This window comes from Condylura cristata, unplaced genomic scaffold (genome assembly GCF_000260355.1).
Source record: "Condylura cristata isolate star-nosed mole 26May11 unplaced genomic scaffold, ConCri1.0 scaffold00001, whole genome shotgun sequence".
In the NCBI taxonomy this organism is placed as follows: Eukaryota; Metazoa; Chordata; class Mammalia; order Eulipotyphla; family Talpidae; genus Condylura; species Condylura cristata.
In genome coordinates, this window is record NW_004567102.1 from 85366277 (window position 1) to 85385069 (window position 18793).

Below are 18793 nucleotides of genomic sequence, written 5' to 3' on the forward strand. Positions count from 1 at the left end.
AGGTAGCTGCAGGAGGCCAGGGGCAGGGGGCGGCATGGTTGCCTGGGTGGGCGAACCAGTTCGGGCCCTGCGGCACTTCCTGGCGTTACTGTGGTGAATGGTTTGTAGGGAGCCTGGCACGGGAGGCTCGTTGGAAACTTGGAGTCATTCAGACAGGAAATAAATGATGGGTTGTCTTCAAAGCCTCATGAATAATAATAAGTGTCACATGCCGTGCCTCTGTCCTGCGTGCAGGCGGGAGCCGGACGCGTCATGTAACACGTACAGGCTGGGGCGGGCGCCAGTTCTCAGCCACGTTTCTCAGAGAAGGAAACAGGCTTCGCTAGTAGAGACCTTGTCTGAGATGGCCTGTCGGTGGTGAGGCCAGAATCTCGCCTGGCGGGACAGTGGAGAGGCGGGCACAGTGACCTCCCCGGGCAGATGTGGGGGTGATGCAGCAGCCCTGCTCTCCGCTCTTCGCTCCCCTGCTGTCAGCTGGGCCAGCTGCCTGCTTCTCCCAGAGATGATTCTGGGGCGATAACTAGGAGGTGAGGAGCCAGCCGTCTCCGGAAGCTGCTCCTCCAGTAAAAGTAAACGGGCTCCGAGTAACGGTGTGTTCTTGCTCAGCGAGATGATGTGCTTGCTCCCAAGCAGGCCAGGCCCCTTGTCCTCCTGAGAAGAGATGAGAAGAGATGAGAAGAGAGCATCCGACGCCTCGGGGCGCGGTGTGGGGGTGTTGGGCGCAGCGGCCGCCAAGGTCAGCAGCGCCGAACCGCTCTGCCTCAGCTGACCGCCCCACGCACCTGAAGTGCCTGCTTCTCCAGAGCCGAGGGGCCTGCGGGAGCAGGGGGCCACACAGGGGGGACGGGGGGTACAGGGGGGGATCGCCAGCTACGAGGCAGCCTCGGAGCGACGTGAAGACGGCACTCAGTGAGGACACGCGCCAGCTCTGTCCTCAGGCTGCCCCGTGGGTGGTTGGTGGTTGTGCAGGAAATGTGAGCGGCCAGTGTGCGGCACATAGGAGTGGAGGGGAGGCTGAGGCCCGCGGAGCGTGCCCGTGCGACTGTATAAACAGTCGTGCTCACGCACAGCTGTTGGAGGGTGACATCAAATGTATTTAGCAACAAACTGTGGTAAAACGTGCTGGAAAGTGGCCTCAGCGGATTCTGGGAGCCTCTGTGTCTTCATGGTCGCTGTGCGGTGTGACGGAGTTGGCACAGGGGCGCTGCTGACCCCACGTGTGGGCCTTGCGTGGGCACTGGGCCCGCGGCCGCTGCCTGGCACAGGAGGCGACGTGGCCGAGGCCCGGGCAGAGACCCAGGGCCGCAGACCCGCCGCAGTGAATGAGGTCAGGGCCGTCGTCGGAAAAGACTGTGCTGAGCTGAGCTAAGAAATGTGTCTGTGATTCGGTCAAGCAACCTCTAGTAAATGTCGGTGGTTTGAACAAACACTTGACGGAGGGGCGAGGGAAGGACGGTCTTCAGACCTCGGGACGGCACTGAACCTTGAGGGCAGATTTCCTTCTTCCAGAGGGGCAGACGGGGCATCCGAGTGGCCCAGGGTGGGAGGCCGTGCTGTCCTGGCCTGCGGTGGAAGGAGGCTGTTGACGTCAGGCCAAGGGCAAGGCCTGGAGAAGGGGTAACACAGGGAACCCCGATCAGAAGAGCTGGCGAGACGAAAGGCCCCCGGCCTCTGGGACTCAGCCACGCCGGGTCTTCGCTTCCGGGAACAGCCACTCACTGGTCACTCCTCTCCCGTGTCTGTGGGCATCTGGGGCGAGTCCCGTTGGCCAACGCAGCCTGCTAGTGGGGGGCCCACGGTGGCCGAGTCGCCTTCCCTGGACTTCTTCCGGGAAGACTCCCCATGCAGGCCGAACGCACCTGGCTCTTCCTTCACCACGTCCTCATTTTCCCCCATTTAAGTGGTGTCTGTTTCCCCCATTCAAACGAAAGCTCCTCGAAGACAGGCGTGGTCTCTTACGCGCACGGGCCCAGCACCTGACTCCCAGCTCAGCTGCTCGGGCCTGTGGACTCCCAGCTCTGCCTGCTGATGGGCTGCGGGGCCTCAAGGACCAGGAGCCTACTGTGGGTTTCTCTGACGCCTTCGTTCTTGCCGCGGTTCCGCAAATGCCAGAGTAAAGTTGGCGCATGCTGGGAGTGTCATGCTGGTGTGGATTAAGTCACCTGTTTGATGGCTCAAATCGGGACTCACACGGTGAGTGACGCGCCTGGAGCACCCCTCAGAAGGCAGTAGTGATGCCTTTGTACGGCTCCTTTCTGGCATTTTCCAGTTTAGAAAGCACTTCCACACACGTTTTTCTCACCTGACTCTCAGAACAGCAGTGCGAGCCAGAGTAGGAGTTCCCGGTCCCCTGCGAGGTGGGAGGCCACTCTGGCCACAGCGGCCGTCACCCCGCCCCCACCAGCTACACACGCAACCTTCTCTCTAGAACATCACTTCTGCTCTACTAAAAAAGCACGCCTGGTCCTTCAAATCAGACGTAGAGGTGCGAGTATTTGTGACTGTTTACACAGCCAGCCACGGACTCAGAAATAACAGTGATCATGTAGATAAACCACCTATGGATTTAGGTTATGAATAGAATGTATGTGTGTATTTTCCGTTGACATTCCTAAGATTTTTCAGGCACTCTTACATAATGTCAGTACTAATTAACTCAATCGTTCTTTTCAAAGTTGGAATTTTGCCTTGCGAGATACCTGCTAGAGACATATAATTCCACCTAGTACTTCAACCTATTTTTATAAATGTATAGAATTTTCATTTTATATTTTCTAAATTTTCCTTACTAGAAAGTTGGGTTTTCATACTCAGATGACTTTTACCTAGAAAAATTTCACGCCCCCCCCCAAAAAAAAAAAAAACAGCTTCATTCTTTCAGCTTCCAGTTCTTCTATTCAGAAACTGCATGACGGGTTGCCAATTCATAGTCACCTTCTAGAAGGAGCAAATGTGTCACCATGAATGTGTAGCACATTGGTGATTGAGATTTGATTTTAGGGAACATTTAATATCTTGTTCATAAATGTGAAACCAAAAGAAAGAACACACCAAATAAATAGCCCTGGAAATTACACACCCGGTTTAGAGTTCTCTTAGGAGCAAAGAGTGTTTCGCGCATCCCAGAGAACTGCAACGAGCTCGCCCGCAGCTTCCTGGAGCCTTTCCCCGCCCGTTGCATAGGTGAGACCCTGAGCCCGCGTGGTCCGCGTGGGCGGCCGGCCGGACACTGCGCTCCAGCTGCTGCCCCGGCTGGTGGCCTCTCCTGTGTCCACTGCTTGCACGTTACGCGTAGGAAGAGCTGGTTGATGTGCAGACACTCACCGTGTCCCGGGCACTCTGTGCTGTGTGTCGTCTCTTGTTTATCCCACACCCCATCAGGTGGACAGACTGGCCCAAGCAACTTCTGTCTCGGGTAGAAAGCAGAAGCGCTCCTTTTTTAGCTGGACTTTCTAATTTTCCATCACTTTGTTTAGATTAAGACAATATTCTGTCGCCTTTTAAAGTGCAGTTAAATCTGTGATGGACAGCTTTTCATCAGATTCCCGCTGGCATTTAATTGTAATTGCTTGTGTCTCCTTTCTGAGCTTCCAGAGAAGGAAGGTCGCTCTGAGCCACCTCCTTGCTGAGCTTCTGCTAAATGTCCAATGTATGATAAGAGAAATACAGGGTCTGATGCAAATGATAAAATGCCCGTGGAAGAGTTTGCTAGGGCCTCTTTGCCTTCGGCTGGTGACTCAGTGGTGGGAGGTGAGCTGTCTGTGTTCTTCCTAACCTCTTGGACTCTGCACAGACATGCTTAAATTTTAAAATCTAGAAACAAACACTGGCATGTTTATTCTCACTGAATCTGAATATGCGGGATATTCAGCAGACCCGCCTCTCGTGGGGGTCACAGGCCAGGAAGGTACCGTGGATGCCACATTGCAGATGCAGAACTTGCGCGTCTTCTGTTGATTCATCTCCCAACAACCTCATCTTCATTTTAAGGTGAGGAAACAGGCTCACGTAGGTGATGCCTCGTCTCAGGTCACACAGTGCAGTTCCGTGTGCACCAGCGCATCTGTCCACCTGCCGTCTCCCTCCCTGGACTCTGAGCTCACACATCCAGGCTGTTCTGATCACAGCGCAGAAAGCGGGGGACAACGTGGTCCCTTCGTCCTCCCACGCCCTGGCAGTGAAGTGGAGGGTGGGTTTCACCAGAGAAACAAAACCAGATTTCAGGCAGCTCAGAAGGCTGTCATTGCAGAGACACACAGGGAACACAGCTTCCATCTTCCTGTGGAAGGGGTGGGGTTCAGACCCCAAAGAACTGTGCCCTGAAACCTGGGAGTTGAGTTAGCTTTAATGTTAGCTTTAATACCTCTTTTGAGGTCTTTGCACAAACTCGGTTTTCTGCAAAATATCAGTGATCATAGGCGACGGCTCAAGTGGAACGTGGCATATGTATTTTTAAGAACTAACTAAATAAAAATAATGTGCCCAGGTAAGAATCGAGCTCCTTTAAGTAAACCTGGACCTTTAGAAAGCATCGCAGTGTTACCCTGAGGAGTTCAGTCTCTAAGTGCCAAGTCCTTCAGCCTGGAGCCTGTGCCAGCTGTAGGGAAATTCAGTGCTAATCAAAAAACCTGTGTTGTTTTCCTTAACTAATAAAGAGTTGTCCTCGCAAGGAAAAAAAAAAAAAAGCCCACATGAGCTGTACAGAGTTGAAACACATTTGTTATTAAACAAGACTCTGTATGAAACTCATGAGAATTTTATAGTAAACCCTAGATAAATATTTAATGTAACATTTTAAGATGCAATCATTTATAGTGATTTCAGTGCTCTGATTTCTGTTTGTTCTCAGATCTGGAAAAGCAAACATTCGCTCTGATGATTTACATCTGGGGGCTGGCAGTTGAGCCCAATTTCCTGGGCTGATCTTCGTACATAAAGGAACTAGAACGAGGAGGAAAACGCTCCTTACCTTTGTAACCCGTCTCTCTTTAGACAGAAGTGCTGTGTAAAGACCCTTTTCCGTCACTGACGTGTGAGCCGTGGCCACTGCCCCGCCCCGTCCGACCCCAGGTCCAGGCTGACCTCAGGCCGGCACCCTCTCACGGGGCAGCCTCAGAGCCTCCTTTGGAAAGCTGCGCCGCAGGTCTTCTGTGAAGTCGGCAGAAACCTGCCACCCGCGTGCTGCCCTCTCCAGCATTCTAGAGCCTTCCCCAGCACAGCCACCTCTCACCCACCCAAATTCCTATGTTTCTGGGAATCGTTTTCCATCTTGCTGCGTGTTGGTAGCTTCTCCTTAACTGTCGGCCTTGATTGAATCAGGGTTACTCTTTGTCCAGGTCTGAGCGCCGCACGCTGAGTGCCTCTCGGCTCTTTCTGCACTCGCACCCATCGGCCTGGACTCACATGTGGGTGGCCTTGGCTCTCTAGCTCTGCCTCACGTGCAGATGGGTTTTGCAGCCACTGGAGAAGCTGCCCGGTGCTCGGCCCCACGGCGTGCACGAGCCGCTTACCTGACGCGGTCACTAGTGGTGTGAGAATGTGCTGCTGCCGAGCGCTCACACCACACGCAGGGCGCCTCGGTGGGGCTGTGTGTGCCCTTCACACCTCTCCCGGAGCCGCGGTTCCGCTGGGACGGGAGAGGTGAAGGGAGCCACGCTTCCGGTAAAGTGACCGCAGGTTAGGAAAAGCTCGGGGATGGGAAACGAGCGAGAAACGGCCATGGACGGGGCCCCTGCACGTTAGGGGTTGGGGAGGAACCCACAACAGCTGAAGAACATTCTAGGAGGTGGGGCAAGGAGAAAAACAGCCCCGTGCTGAGGGTTGGCCCGAGCTTGAGAGAGCAGGCGGGGGGCGTCCGCATGAGCAAATGCTCACGTCACACAAGCACACGTGTGCAGCCTGCAGGACTGGGGAGCTCACACAGAAGGGTCCGAGCACAGCCTGCTGCTTTTCTGGAGAGCACACCTGCCCGTGAGGTAGGGTTATGCCCTTCTCCTGCCATAGGGCTCCCAGGAATCTAATGAGCGCTTAGAGTGAGTCAGGACTGAGCAGCCCGGGCTCCCAGGTTCCAGCCTGCGTGGAGGTGTCTTCAGCTTCATCTTTAAGGAAATCTCACGGCAGCAGCCCCTGTGAGCACCCGCCTTCCACACAGTCCCATGCCCATTTTTGTCACCTGCATTTATCTATTTCCATTTATTTCCCACTTAGGTTTTATGGCAGGCACACAAAGAAACGCTCAGCTGTCTCAGTATGGACCTCAGCAGACAGGACCATCCATGTCGCCTCATCCTTCTCCTGGAGGCCAGATGCACCCTGGAATCAGTAGCTTTCAGCAGAGTAACTCAAGTGGGACTTACGGTCCGCAGATGAGCCAGTATGGACCACAAGGTAAAGAAGTTTCTCCAAAATGCATCGCAGCAGGTTGTAGAAGTTTTGTTACTGTGTTGGTCCCTCAGGATCATACTGTGATGAGCAGCTTGGGACCTGACAGGTGTGTAGGGTCCTGCAAGCCCACGGCCCCTGCACTGCCCATAGGTAGCCCAGGGCGAGTCCCTGGCAGCGCCCACAGCCCTGGAGCGCGCACCTCACGCGCGAGTCGGGCTGAAGGGTTGAGCCTCGTGGCTGTGATGTGCTCGTTGAGAAAAAGACACACATCCTGGCCTCGAAAGGTTCTGATTAGAGACGGGGTTCACGGTGCTGAATTCTGCTTCCCCCTCCGTGACCCCAGGAGGCCATGCCCTGTCTCAGAGGGTGTCCTCCATCACCTTCGCTCCAAGGCAGCTTTTGTTTCCCATCATCGCCAGCCTTGCTTTAAGAGACAGGACAAACCCTGAAATGGAGACACATCTTTCAAGAAGGAAGCTAAGACAACGGCAGAGAAATAAACGGAAGCAGGCCAGAAGGCACAGTGTGCAGTCTGCCGCCTGGAAGTTGGCCGATGCTTTGTCCTATACAGCACAGAACGCTTCTAGCAAGGTTTCTAACCTGAGATATATATGTTTGTTTGTTTGTTTTCCCCCTAAGTCCCTTTCGGCAGCAAGGCATTTGAATTCAGCGCCCTCTTTGTATTTATTTTAACTAGACATCAATGGGTGGCTCATAGAGAATGGCATAGTCTGGCACAGCTCCCTCCTTTCTCACTTCTGACAAGACCGGAACATCCCAGGTGAAGCTGCTGTGGTTGGAGACTGACCATCCTGGCCAGTCTCCTGAGGGAAGCCTGTTACGCCTGGAGACGTTTGCATCGGTCTCAGACGGGCTCTCCCGAGGCTGCTGAGTGCCCGCCCGTGGTGGGCGCCAGCGGAGGTGACCAGGCTCTGTGAGCCGGGCCCCAGAGCAGCCTCTCCCCTGACACCGGCAGCTTGAAGACTGAGTACCAAGGTGTTGTCTTGGTTTTGAAGACCCTTTCTGAGGGAACTTAAGCCCCTCAGCACTCCCGTCGTTTCCCTGGCCTTCCTCTGCTAGTTACGGTACATTCAGCCAGCTCTGCTGTTAGGGACACTCGGCGCCCTCAGCGTCCAGCGCCTGTACCTGCTGCCTTGGCCGTGCGCACGTGGTCAGGTGGCGGGAGGCGGGCCCCGCCGGAGCCCACGGCGCGGGCCGTGCCCTGCGTGGCTAACCATGGCATTGTCCCTGTACACCCTGGGCTTAGATCCCAAGGACAGTAGTCCCCGCCCGCTCCCTGTGAGCCCAGATTGTCAGGACTGTGCCATCTGAGTCCGAGCTGAGCGGGACGTGCCTCCATCTCCCGTGGGCACCCCACGGCGTGGCGTGTCTTAAACTGGGCTTCGGTAGCTTTTGTGAGACGAAAACTTTCAGGGAAGTTCTGAGAGCAGCTTCCAAGTTGGGAAGCGCACAGAAAAGGTGGGCCTTTGCCCAGATTGTGACTGGGATGGGCGAGCCTTGTTCTCAGACGGGGGGTGACCTGGAGTCCGGGACTTACCACGGCTGCTCTGGGGCCTGGTGTGCCCCTGGGGGCGGGCGGTGGGTGCTGTGCTCCACCTCAGCCTCCCCTCCTGCCTGCTCTGGCTCACGGGGCCCAGCCAGCCTGGGAGTCCTAGAAGTAACTCGGGAAACGGTTCCGATTCCGCTTGCATTCAGGAAGCGATTTCCGCTGGGCTGAAAGCAGCCAAGGTGATTTCTACAGAGTAGATTCCATTTTTGAATGACACCTGTTTTCCAGATCACTGAACATTAAGGGTCCTGACTGTCCAGTGCTGAGTCTGGGGGGCTGTCCCCTCCGAGCCGCCGTGTGTGCTGGGGAAGCTGCGGACTCTCTCGAGTTAACTTCCTCTAGAAAATGAACAAGTTAGGCTGTCACCTTGGCGGTTCTTTCTAACACTGCTGCTCTCAGCATCTAAATTTTGTTTCATCTCTGGAGCCTTTGACGTTAGTGCAGCTCACTGGTCGGCTGCAGAGAACTGTGGTGGAGCCGGTGGGGGGGGGGGGTCTCATGTGAGGGTTCGTTTTGTAAGGCGTCCAGCTGGCGTTAGAGACTACTTAAAACGGGATGAGCATGTCCATTTTCGGTGCCTCTCACTTGGGGACGTGGTGGGCGCCTCCTCAGGGGGACACCTGCAGCACACTCCCCTGAGGGCTGCGAGGCTGCGGGCCGCTTGACCTTCGGGTGCCGTGTGTTAACATCAGGCTCAGGGTGGTCTCTGCACTCCGGTCAGAATCGTTTCCCTGCCCCCTCTGCGTTCTCCTCCCCTCAGCAAACTCCGAGCTGGAGGCAGAGGTGCCTTGCTCAGCCAGGGCTCTTGCTTTGTGTCGTCTGCCTGCGTGGGTCTTTTTAAACCCAGTGAAGCCGAGGAAGAGAGAGCTCGTATTCTATCTAGAGATAAATAATTTTACTTCCTTTTATTAATTATCTACTCAGATCACTACTAAGACATCCAGCTTGCGTCTCCATGAGCACACATTCAGTCCCTGGAGGGAGTCGCTCCTGCAAGACGCACACAGGCCAGGCGGCTCGACTTCTGTGTCACTGGCTGAGCAATATTATTCTAGATTGGCTGTGAGAGAGCCCAGGAGGAATGCTTGCCACTCAGTGTTGGTAAATATTTTATCTGATGACCATTTTATTGTCAGGAGCAACTATTCCAAATTGTTATTAGTAATAGCAATCAGTCGCTGTGTTTCTGTGCCTCACTGTTACTCCGACCCACTTCCACACACAGCCTGGCTGTCGTCGATGCTGTTACCGCTCCTCTTACCGATTGTGCCACTGAGGCACAGAACCATAGACAGGCTGTGCCTGCATATACAGTGGCGGTGCCCAGCCTTCAAATTCAGGCATTCCCCATTCTCTGAATTAGTGGGAAGCCAACACGTTATCCTCATTTTATAAGTAAACAGGTCTAAGTGCTTCATCACGATCCCAGAGCTGGTGAGCAATGGAGATGGTTGGAACCAGGACGCATGGTGCCCGCTCGCGTTGTCACTGGTCATGGTTCCCCGCACCCGAGGTGACCCTGCTGGCGCTGTTCATCCACGGCACTGCCAGCAAGCAAACTACTTGTCCTGGGGAAGAAAGGGTCATTTCAGAAACACAGACTTGGGAGCCCATCAAAAACAGTAAAGCAGCTGAGGGGAACATTTCCTACAAAGTTAAGAAGGGGAAATTTTTAGAAATATATATTAGCTCTGTAATACCTAAATTATTAGATGTACAAAGAGGGTGAAGTTGACCAACGTGTGTAGAGATGTTTGATCGCAGTGCATTTTATGAATAGCATGTGTCTGCCTTCAAGCAACGGCGGATAACAGCTTTCCTTCCAGGGCATTCACAAGTAGAGGAGACCACAGGGGCTGGCTTTAATAAATAGAAAGGAGTTATGCCATCGACCTGTTAATTATTAATAAATCTGTGTGGGAAAGCGAGCAGATTCCAGTTTCATCTCCAGACCTTCATATTTCTTCAGAAAGAAAGACTCAAGAAAGAAACTCAATTTTTTTTCTCGTGCTCTTTATGCCTACATCACGCTGAGTGTCCACAGGTGGTTTTGTTTGTTACTAACTGTGAAGCAGGAAGGTCCGACGACCTCAGTTTTCTGGAATAAGCAAACTGAGCGATGAAGAATTCCCAGCTCGGCTCCCCCAGTTACCTACCACTCCTCTGTGCGCGGCATCCAGCTGCTGGCCCAGAGCACCCGAGTCTGGTTTTGTGTCTGTCTGTGCGGCGTGTGCAGAGGAAGGGCTTTGTAAGTTGGTGAGCCTGGTGAGTTTTTTGTCTATAGTACTTAGTAAAAGGTGTCTTTGCAAGAGCATAAAAGCTTCTTCAAGAAAAATGAGATGTCATCTGAAGTCTGCCTTTTCCTTTTAATCATTAGAATATGGGCAAACGCTAAATGCTATCCAGGTGAAATGCATGCACTTCCAAGGAGCACACTGCACGTTAAAAACATTGCAACTGGCTCAGCTCTAGAGGCAGGTCGTAGATACGGTAGCAATTTCGAGATTGCTTTTCAGGCTCCCGCAAAAGTCCCAGCTTTAATAGATAGTGTCACCCTGACCCAGAACTTGAGGCTCTTCTCTTGGAAATTCAGAACCTCAGCCGTGTCACGAGAGAGGCTGCACACAGTGTCTCTCCTGCAGGAGAGAGGCGGGCCTGCCTCGTGATTCCTTGTGGAGCGCACTTCCCTCCGGGCGGTCTTGCTCTCAGGCTTCACGAGGCTCGTTTCTGGGCTGGCCATTTTCCTCTGCAGTTTGCTTCTTTTGTTCCTGAAACAGGCTGTAATCATCAGATTATTTCCAGCTTCCTGTCTCCGAGCCTTTTCTTTATGATTAAATCATTAATGCCAAGCAAGAGTACACGTTATATACTATTTTGTCGTGGAAAAATATGCTAAAGCTGTCTCACAAATACTAGTAAAAACAGAAACTGAAGTAGATCATTTCATGGTAAAAGGCAACTAATACAGTCTTCTTTCTTCATGTGAAATTTAACCTTCAAGTCACAAGATGGAAGCATGAGTTTTCTTAAGGGATCAGTCATCGTCATGATTTTATCAAAACTCGGGATTCAGCAAAGAAGTGAGGAAAACTTAGAGCACACGTTAACAAGCTTTAAACAAATTTTTAAAAATAAAGCAACTTTCCTTTTTATCCCTGTGCAGCTAATCAGCTTCCTTTGTGAACCACACCAGCGGCACTGCAGCGTGTGACACTTTAGGGTGAAAGAGGCCCTGTGGGCCTCTTTGGCTGTCCCCTTCAGCCACTTGGGATTGTGGGGCGCAGGGCACGCGCATCTGGTGGTGGACACCTGGAGTGGGGTGAGCCTAGAGGCGGAGACCCTAAGGAACAGCGTCACTCAGACATGGTGGGACAGCTACCCGAGGAAGAGGCCACAGAGAGCCCCAGGGAGTCCAAAGAGAAAGAGTGAAGATTCACTGGGGACTGGGGGGCCTCCGCCCCCCAGCAGTGGCGGAGAAAGAACATTCAAGCCTCAAAAAGCCACTGAGAGCTCCAGAAGGCTGCTTCACCCGTCTGCCCGAGTCGATAGTGAGCCTGCCCCGGACTCGCTGGCACAACAGACTTCACTCACTTGCTCTCTCTGCCCTGCCGTCCTGTGACATTCACTGGCCGGTCCTGCTCCCACAAGCAGAACAGCAATGTAGAAGCTCGATGTGTGCAGCTGTGTGGTCTGCTAAGGTGCAGTTCCTGGGCTCAGGGCACTGCCAGCTTTTCAGTTGTCCACTTCTAAGAAGCAGCCTGTTGAATGACCGGAGAAATCTCTGATGGACACAAGGATCCTCTCCGGGGTTTCCTCCTCCCCAGGTGATGCAGATCCAAGCAGAGCCCGCCCCCAGGGAGTGCTCTCCCCTGCACCTGTGTGTCTGGGCCACCCTCCCCTCAGCCCAGGGAGGACACCTGCGTGCCCTTGCCGCGGGTCACCAGGGCGCAGTCAGACCCAGAGATGCTTTGTCACCCGGGATTCGCTGTGCTTTACTGCATTTGGCGCTGGAGTTAACACCTCTGACACTTTATGTCGGCGCTTGCTTTTTTTCTTGGCTCAAAGAAAGTTGAATGTTGGCACATTGTGAAAGCTGGGGCAGGTCACATGCCTCAACGGGCAAGGAAGAGGCCCTCCTGTCACTAATGTTGGTCGCCTGTGCCGGCCACCCTCAGTGCGGTCAGTTCTCACGGCGTTGTGAACAGGTCGGGAAACGCCAGCTTCCTGCACAGTGAGGAATCAGCCCACAGATGTCAGCCAGGATGCCTTTTTTCTTATCACCATTATGAAAAAAGGATGTTACTCAGGGACCTTATATTTTCACTGTCAGTGTCCCACAACAGTCACTGTTATAATATAATTTCCCCCTTGCACGGAACACATGGTCTCAGACATACCCTCCTCTCGGGGGAGCCTGAATTTAAGAGGGGCTGTCCCTGCCCCCCTCTTCACCCTCTGCCTTCAGGCTGACCCAGGCCAGGCATGCCCGGGCGTCCAGGGCCTCTGCACGACATCAGTCTTCCCACTGCGCCCAGCCTCCCCGACCGCAGTCTTTTCCCGCCACCCAGTCGTACTCAGCAGGAAACGTACTCAGTCGCACAAACGTCACACAGTGGGCAGCATTGTCCAGATTCGTCTCTCTGCCTGCCTCTTGCCTCAGAAAGAACATTGTGCCTTTGTCCACTGCCAGCTCCCAGCCACTGGCACCCAGCTGGTATAGAAAGGGCTCTGGGAGCTGTTGCTTAAACAAATGGCATAGAAGTTGGACCTGAGATGCTGACACAGCCTTTGGGCCTGGCCTGGGGATGCCACTCGGTGCCGGCGGGTAATCTTTGGGCAGTGGAACTAGGGGCCAGTTCTGCTTTCTGCGTGTGCTCACACATCTCTGTGCTGAGTTTGTGTTCCAGCGTGATTAAATATTTCAAGGAATTCATTTTTGTATGTGAAACAAACCTCCGAAAGTGAAACCCTGCAGTCATACTGGATGGAAAGGTCCCTCCTTCCTTGATACAGTTAGGACAGTAGTGTTATATGTCTCAAATACTCCTTAAAATGCACGTTGACCTACAAAAATATGGCACCTTACTTATCAGTTCAAAAACACAGCCTCTGTTCCCACAAATGGCTGGGTTTAATGCAGTTGGGGGATCATTTTGAAGCTAGACTGTGGTCTTTCTATCTAGCCATTGGTTTCCCTCCCCAGGCAGAGGCTGCACAGACACACCATAGGCCTGAGAAGAAGGTAGAGTTAGGAGGTTTTGGGAAAACAACCTTTTTCTTTTTCTAACACTAAACAACTTAGTGAATTCTGGAAACCAGCAAATGAGCACTGTTTGAAGTCATGTCCTATCTGGGCGATGAAAACTGAAGCCACAGCGGCACCCACTGCACAGCTGTTGGAATGCTCACTGGTTGTTTTTAACTTGACAGTATTAAGTGCTGACAAGGATGTGGAGTAGGTAGAGTTCTTGTATGTTTTTCAATGGAGTTTTTTGTTTTGTTTTGTTTTTTTCCAAATTAAACAAGTGCTTGACGTGCCCAGCACTCCCATTCCTCAGGCTTTACTGAGAGGAATGAAACAGATGCCCACACGGAGACCTGTGTGCAGGTGATTTTGTTTTATTTTAGCATTGCCAAAAACTGGACACAGCCCACATGTCGAGTGGAAGACCACTCAGCAGTAAAAGGCACGAAAGCACTGACATAGGCGACAGCAGGGTGACTTCAAAAGGGCGATGCTGAGTGAGAGGCACAGGCGCTGCCCTCGGGGGCAGCTGTGTGACGCTGTGGACAAGGCAAGTGAAAACCGTCAGGACAGAGCCCGGCCGATGGTCGCCAGGCAGCAGGGACCGGGTCGGGCTGGACCACAGAAGGACATCTGTTTGTCATCATCCAAATAGCCGGTGTCTTCACTCTGCAGTGGGTAGACGGGGCCTGTCTGCTGTGGGAGTGTGTAAATCCTACCTGGGTAAACGTCACACAGTCACATGCAGTGACCGCTATGAGCGGCACTGGCCGAACAACAAGACACAGGCGTGTGTAGCTCTAACCCCCAAATACGCCCAGCCTAGAGCTGATGATACATTTCCTGCCCAGAGCCAAGCGTCCGGCCTCTGGCCGGCACCACAGGGAGTGACCAGAGCATTGCGCAATTGGTCATGCTCCTTGTCTTTGGGTGATTAAAACTGAACAGGGAAACTCAATGTGTGTGTGTGTGTGTGGAGAGACGCTTGGTGGCCCCACAAAAACAGTGAGCTTGGGGGTACTGATGATAACAAGCAAATCTGAGTATCCTAGAGGCAGGCCGGGAATCACTAGTCAGCCTCCTCAGATGACAATGAATAGTGCCGCTCTCGCTTCCTCTCTCTGCCACTTGATGGTAACTCCCGGTGGGTTGAAATCTGAATTCGTTTGGTGACCAATTTTCCAGGGCTGGTGTGCCAAGACGAACCCGCCTGAAAACTGTGGGCTCTCGGACTTGGCTGCAAGACCCGTCCAGCTGAGGTGGGCTGGCCTAGCATCTGCTGCCTGCATTGTGCTTAATGCTGGATCCATCTGTTTTCTGTCAGGGCGAGTGCCAACAAATTACTAATCTATTAGAGAAACATGGAAATAAGATTGCACTTCTCAGTTCTGGCTTTTTCGCTCATATTTTGCTTGGCTTATAGATTTGGGTTTTGTTTATTTTGAGGAGAAAGATGCGGTATCAAGTAGGCAAGGGGGGAGCGGGCACGGATTATTTTTCACTCCGTCCACATGTTTTTCGGAGGTGGTGGGGAGAAGACCCCACAATGGCCACTGCCATGCCGCGATGGTCAGCACAGCGGGCAGCAGCTGCCATGCATTAGGTAACCGAGGTTGGCATCGTGCCCCTGCTTTCTGCCCGTCCCCATTATTACCATCTGAGACATATGAGAAAGCTGGTCATCAGGAAGGTTCAGTAACTTGTCCAAATCACACCGCCAGGACGCGTGGGAATCGGGCTCCTGCCCAGACGGGAGAGCCGGGCTTCCACCATGACCTCTCGGAGCCTTCCTTAGAGGCCCTGTTCACCCGGGCGTGTGAGCATAACGGAGAAAGTCTTTAATATTTCAAGGAGGAGAACGGGGGGGCTTGAATCTGTCTCCCAGACAGAAGCCCCTGTGGCATCGGCACAGGGCCTGGCACGTGCCTTTGAGTGCCAACTCGTGGGATCAGCCCCGCAGATTGGGGAAGAGTGTTCAGGGGCCCGAAATGCCTCTCCAGGTGGGAGGCGGGTGGGCGGGGGCTTGGGGGTTCGGCACCTCCATCGTGTCTTCCCACAGTGCACTTTTTTTTTTTTTTTTAAAGATTTATGTATTTGTGCATACAGAACTGGGGTACAGGCCAGAGGCTCAGGGGTGGCGAGAGGCTTCACCCGAGACAGAGTGGGGACCAGAACAGGCAGATCGACGAAGTACCCTGCTGAGGGGAGCAGCAGGCGGGTCAGGAGAGGTCTGCCGCGCCCTGGGGTCACCTCCAGGGCAGGCGGGGATCGAACTCATGCGGAAGCAGCTTTAGATTCTCAGTGCTGCGCTTTAACCCGCTGCGCCACCAGGGAGGGCCCCCACGGTGCTCTTGAACTGCAGCTCCTGCTGCAGTCGCCAGGGCCACAGCCTGGAGGCAGAGCTCCACGCCAGCTGCGGGCACAGCTCCTCTGTAACATCCGAGCCGCCCTCTGCTAGAGGCACGGAGTGAGCCCCGTGGCCGGCAGCCACGTCTGAGCGTCCTTGTCCGAATCAAGAGCAAAGCATTCTTTTATTTCCTTCGAAAGCAAAGGGTTCATATGTTTTTACTAAAGAAGGTTTCTTCCCAAATGAGTCACTTTGCAAGTTTCGGGGCGGTGGAAACTAGCCACGGAGTAATAGTGGGAATCTGTGAGTTAATCACATGCGCATGTAATGAGTGAGTTTGTTTTTAATGAAAGCCAGAGCCAAAAAGAAACACTTTGTTTCTCTGATATCGTCAGATAAGCTGGAAGGGAGGGAAGCGAGGGGGTGTGAGGTCAGTGGGATTTGGGAGAATCTCAGCTCCTGCTCACAGAGAAAGTCCTCAAGAGTCGTAACCAGCAGGGCCCTGCGGGGTTCATACGGGCACCTGCCACCAGGGTGTGGGGGACCCAGAGGCAACTGAAGCATCTATTAAAAGTCAGTGTTTCATTTTTTCCTTAAGAGCAGTAAGTTTGATCCTTTCTGCAAAGGCGCAGGAGGGGAGGTGGACTACATTTGAGAAAACGCCGAAACGGGCTGGCATGGAGTAGCCGCGCCGAGGTCACTCCTGTGGCGCCTCCCCGCTCCTTCCTTCTCCTCCCACTGTCCGGTCTCCACACCCCGGTTCCTTGCAGCGCTGTGCCGCCTCCTGGGCGCCCTCATCAGCCTTCCTGTCACCCTCCAGAGGCTACTGAGGGTGCAAGAAGCCGTAGCAGAGCTGACTGTGCTAGCAGCGTGTCTCATCAGCTTGCTGCAGGACAGGTGGGTGGCGGGGGTCTGCAGCTTGTGGCCCGCTGTGGCCCGCCACCTGTTTTTGTAAATAAAGTTGTACTGGAACGCGGGTGTTCCTCTGGGGAAGCATGGACTGTGGCAGCTTCTGGGCGTCCTGGCAGAAGTGAATTGTGCTAGAGATTGGCTGGTCCACAATGCCTAGCGTGTTTACTGTTCTGCCCTTTAATGGAAAATGTGCCAGCTGCAGCCTGTGGGACAGTGACCTTTGCGCCCTCCCACCAGTGACCCTTCTGTCCTGCACAGTCACTCGTCCCCCACTGAAGGACTTTTGGCTTCTGCGTGGCTGACCCAATCGGGTTTCTGCTGGAGAAGCTCTTCCCCTTCAGAGTGAACCCCAGCGTGGCGTGTGGCACTCTGGCCACGCTAAACCGGGCCTCCTCCCTGGAAGCCCCACGCCGCTGTGCCCCCCGTGGCTGCCCACAGCCTCGCTGCCCCGAGTGCCGCCCGCCCACCTGCTGACCCACCACCCCCGTGACCCCCTGCTGTTTTCACCCCAGTTCGAGATACCATCCCCGCTTCACACCTTTAACCTGGCTTCTAGCGGACCACCGCCTCAGGCCACACGTGGGTGATGCAGTCTCCTCTCGGCTCTAGCTCCCCCAGGTCCCAGACCCTGCCCCGCACAGCGCCTCGTTCTGGAGACTTCCCCCGACCCGCTTGCCCAGCCAGCCCTAACTCTTCTTTCTCCTGACTTTCCACGTAGCGTCGTCTTCGCTCTGCTTCGTTTCCTCCCCGCTAGCTCCTGCAGCTTGCATGCGTGCACCCTCGCCCGTCCTCAGCGCAAAGCTGAACTGTATCTAACTTCCTAGTTTCTGTGCCTAGCGCAGGGATGAGGAACTCCTTCCAGAAAGTAGTGAGGGCTGGTTGGGAAACACGAAGCCGTATTCCACGGCACTTGTCTCTTTGCATTCATTTCAGTCCCTTGTTGGAAGGCGGCGTGTTTTACTGCACTTTACTTTTACTGAACTTTACAAACGTTCCAGGTACGTTTGGCTGAGCGTGAGTCCTGACCTCCTAGCTGTAGATGTCCTTCTTTGGTGACTGGAGTCAAGTTCAGAGTCATACTTCATACTTCCTATGGCACCGGGGGCGGCGAGGGGGGAACGAATTAATTGCTGCAGAGCACTTAGCCCAGGCTCTCACAGGCGGCGCGGCTCAGCTCTCATTATCCGCAGTTATTGTTACTGGGTGGTGTCTTGTGTGCCTTTCATTTATTGGAACTTAATTTATTTGCACTCAATCAAAATAAAAGGTGTGGAAAGAGAGAGGAAATGGAGCCATGGATTCACGTGGCCACACCACTGCCCGTCTCGGCCGAGCGCAGCCGAGGGTAGTGAGGCCGTGGTCGCTCGCCTCCAAGCCCAGCCCGCCTCCCTGGCACCCCTGTCACGCTGCAGTGCGCTCTGCTGGTGTGCGACGGCAGGTGTGCACAGGACGAGCACACACACACGCTGGCCCCCTATCTGGTGCTCACCCCCAAAACAATAAGTACACACCATTCCCGGCGGCAGAGCGGTAACTTCAGCGCCAGACTAACTGCACGTCCACACGGCGCCTCCCGGGGGGTTTGTGTGGCTGGCGTGGTGGTGTCTTCTGAGGCCCGTGTCGTAGCTGGCAGAGGTGGTGTGAGGTGCAGTCTCGTGGCATCCTCTCCAGGCCGGGGGTGGCACCGACATTCTGGTTCCCATGTGTGAACGTGAGGTGTGGACGCAGTGAAGCATCGAAGGGCCGGGCTCTCTTGCCTGCTCGTGGGCGTTTTGTGACGGGCCTGGACGCCCCCTGCAGTGGTGGCCCTGTTTGGCCGGCCCCCTGTTGAATGTGCAGACAGCAGACTTTGAGGCCACCAAGTTCACGGGCGCTGGCAGGGGCAGGGTCCAGCGGGATCGAGACCTCCCCCCACTGTTGGACGAGATGCGTGGCCCGCAGATGCTTTCACACACATTAAGTAAAAGGCGTTAATTTGTGTTTGCTTTTCATTTAGGTAACTACTCCAGACCCCCAACGTATAGTGGGGTGCCCAGTGCAAGCTACAGCGGCCCAGGGCCCGGCATGGGCATCAATGCCAACAACCAGATGCATGGACAAGGGCCAGGCCAGCCTTGCGGCGCCCTGCCCCTGGGACGCGTGCCCTCCGCGGGGATGCAGAACAGACCGTTTCCTGGAAACATGAGCAGCATGACCCCCAGCTCTCCCGGCATGCCTCAGCAGGGAGGGCCAGGAATGGGGCCGCCGATGCCCACCGTGAACCGTAAGGCACAGGAGGCAGCTGCCGCAGTGATGCAGGCCGCTGCCAACTCGGCTCAAAGCAGGTATGCCGTCG

General features: G+C 54.2%; 1 protein-coding gene across 4 annotated transcripts in view; it reads left to right on the forward strand.

Moving 5' to 3' along the window:
• Positions 1 to 18793, forward strand: part of ARID1B (AT rich interactive domain 1B (SWI1-like)) — a 301215-nt gene that overhangs the window by 230938 nt on the left and 51484 nt on the right. For all 4 annotated transcript variants that reach the window (XM_012722087.1, XM_012722073.1, XM_012722079.1 and 1 more), the window contains 2 exons: positions 6208 to 6387; positions 18455 to 18782. In XM_012722087.1, the coding sequence (XP_012577541.1) occupies positions 6208 to 6387; positions 18455 to 18782 (508 nt within the window). The remainder of the gene's footprint in view (positions 1 to 6207; positions 6388 to 18454; positions 18783 to 18793) is intronic.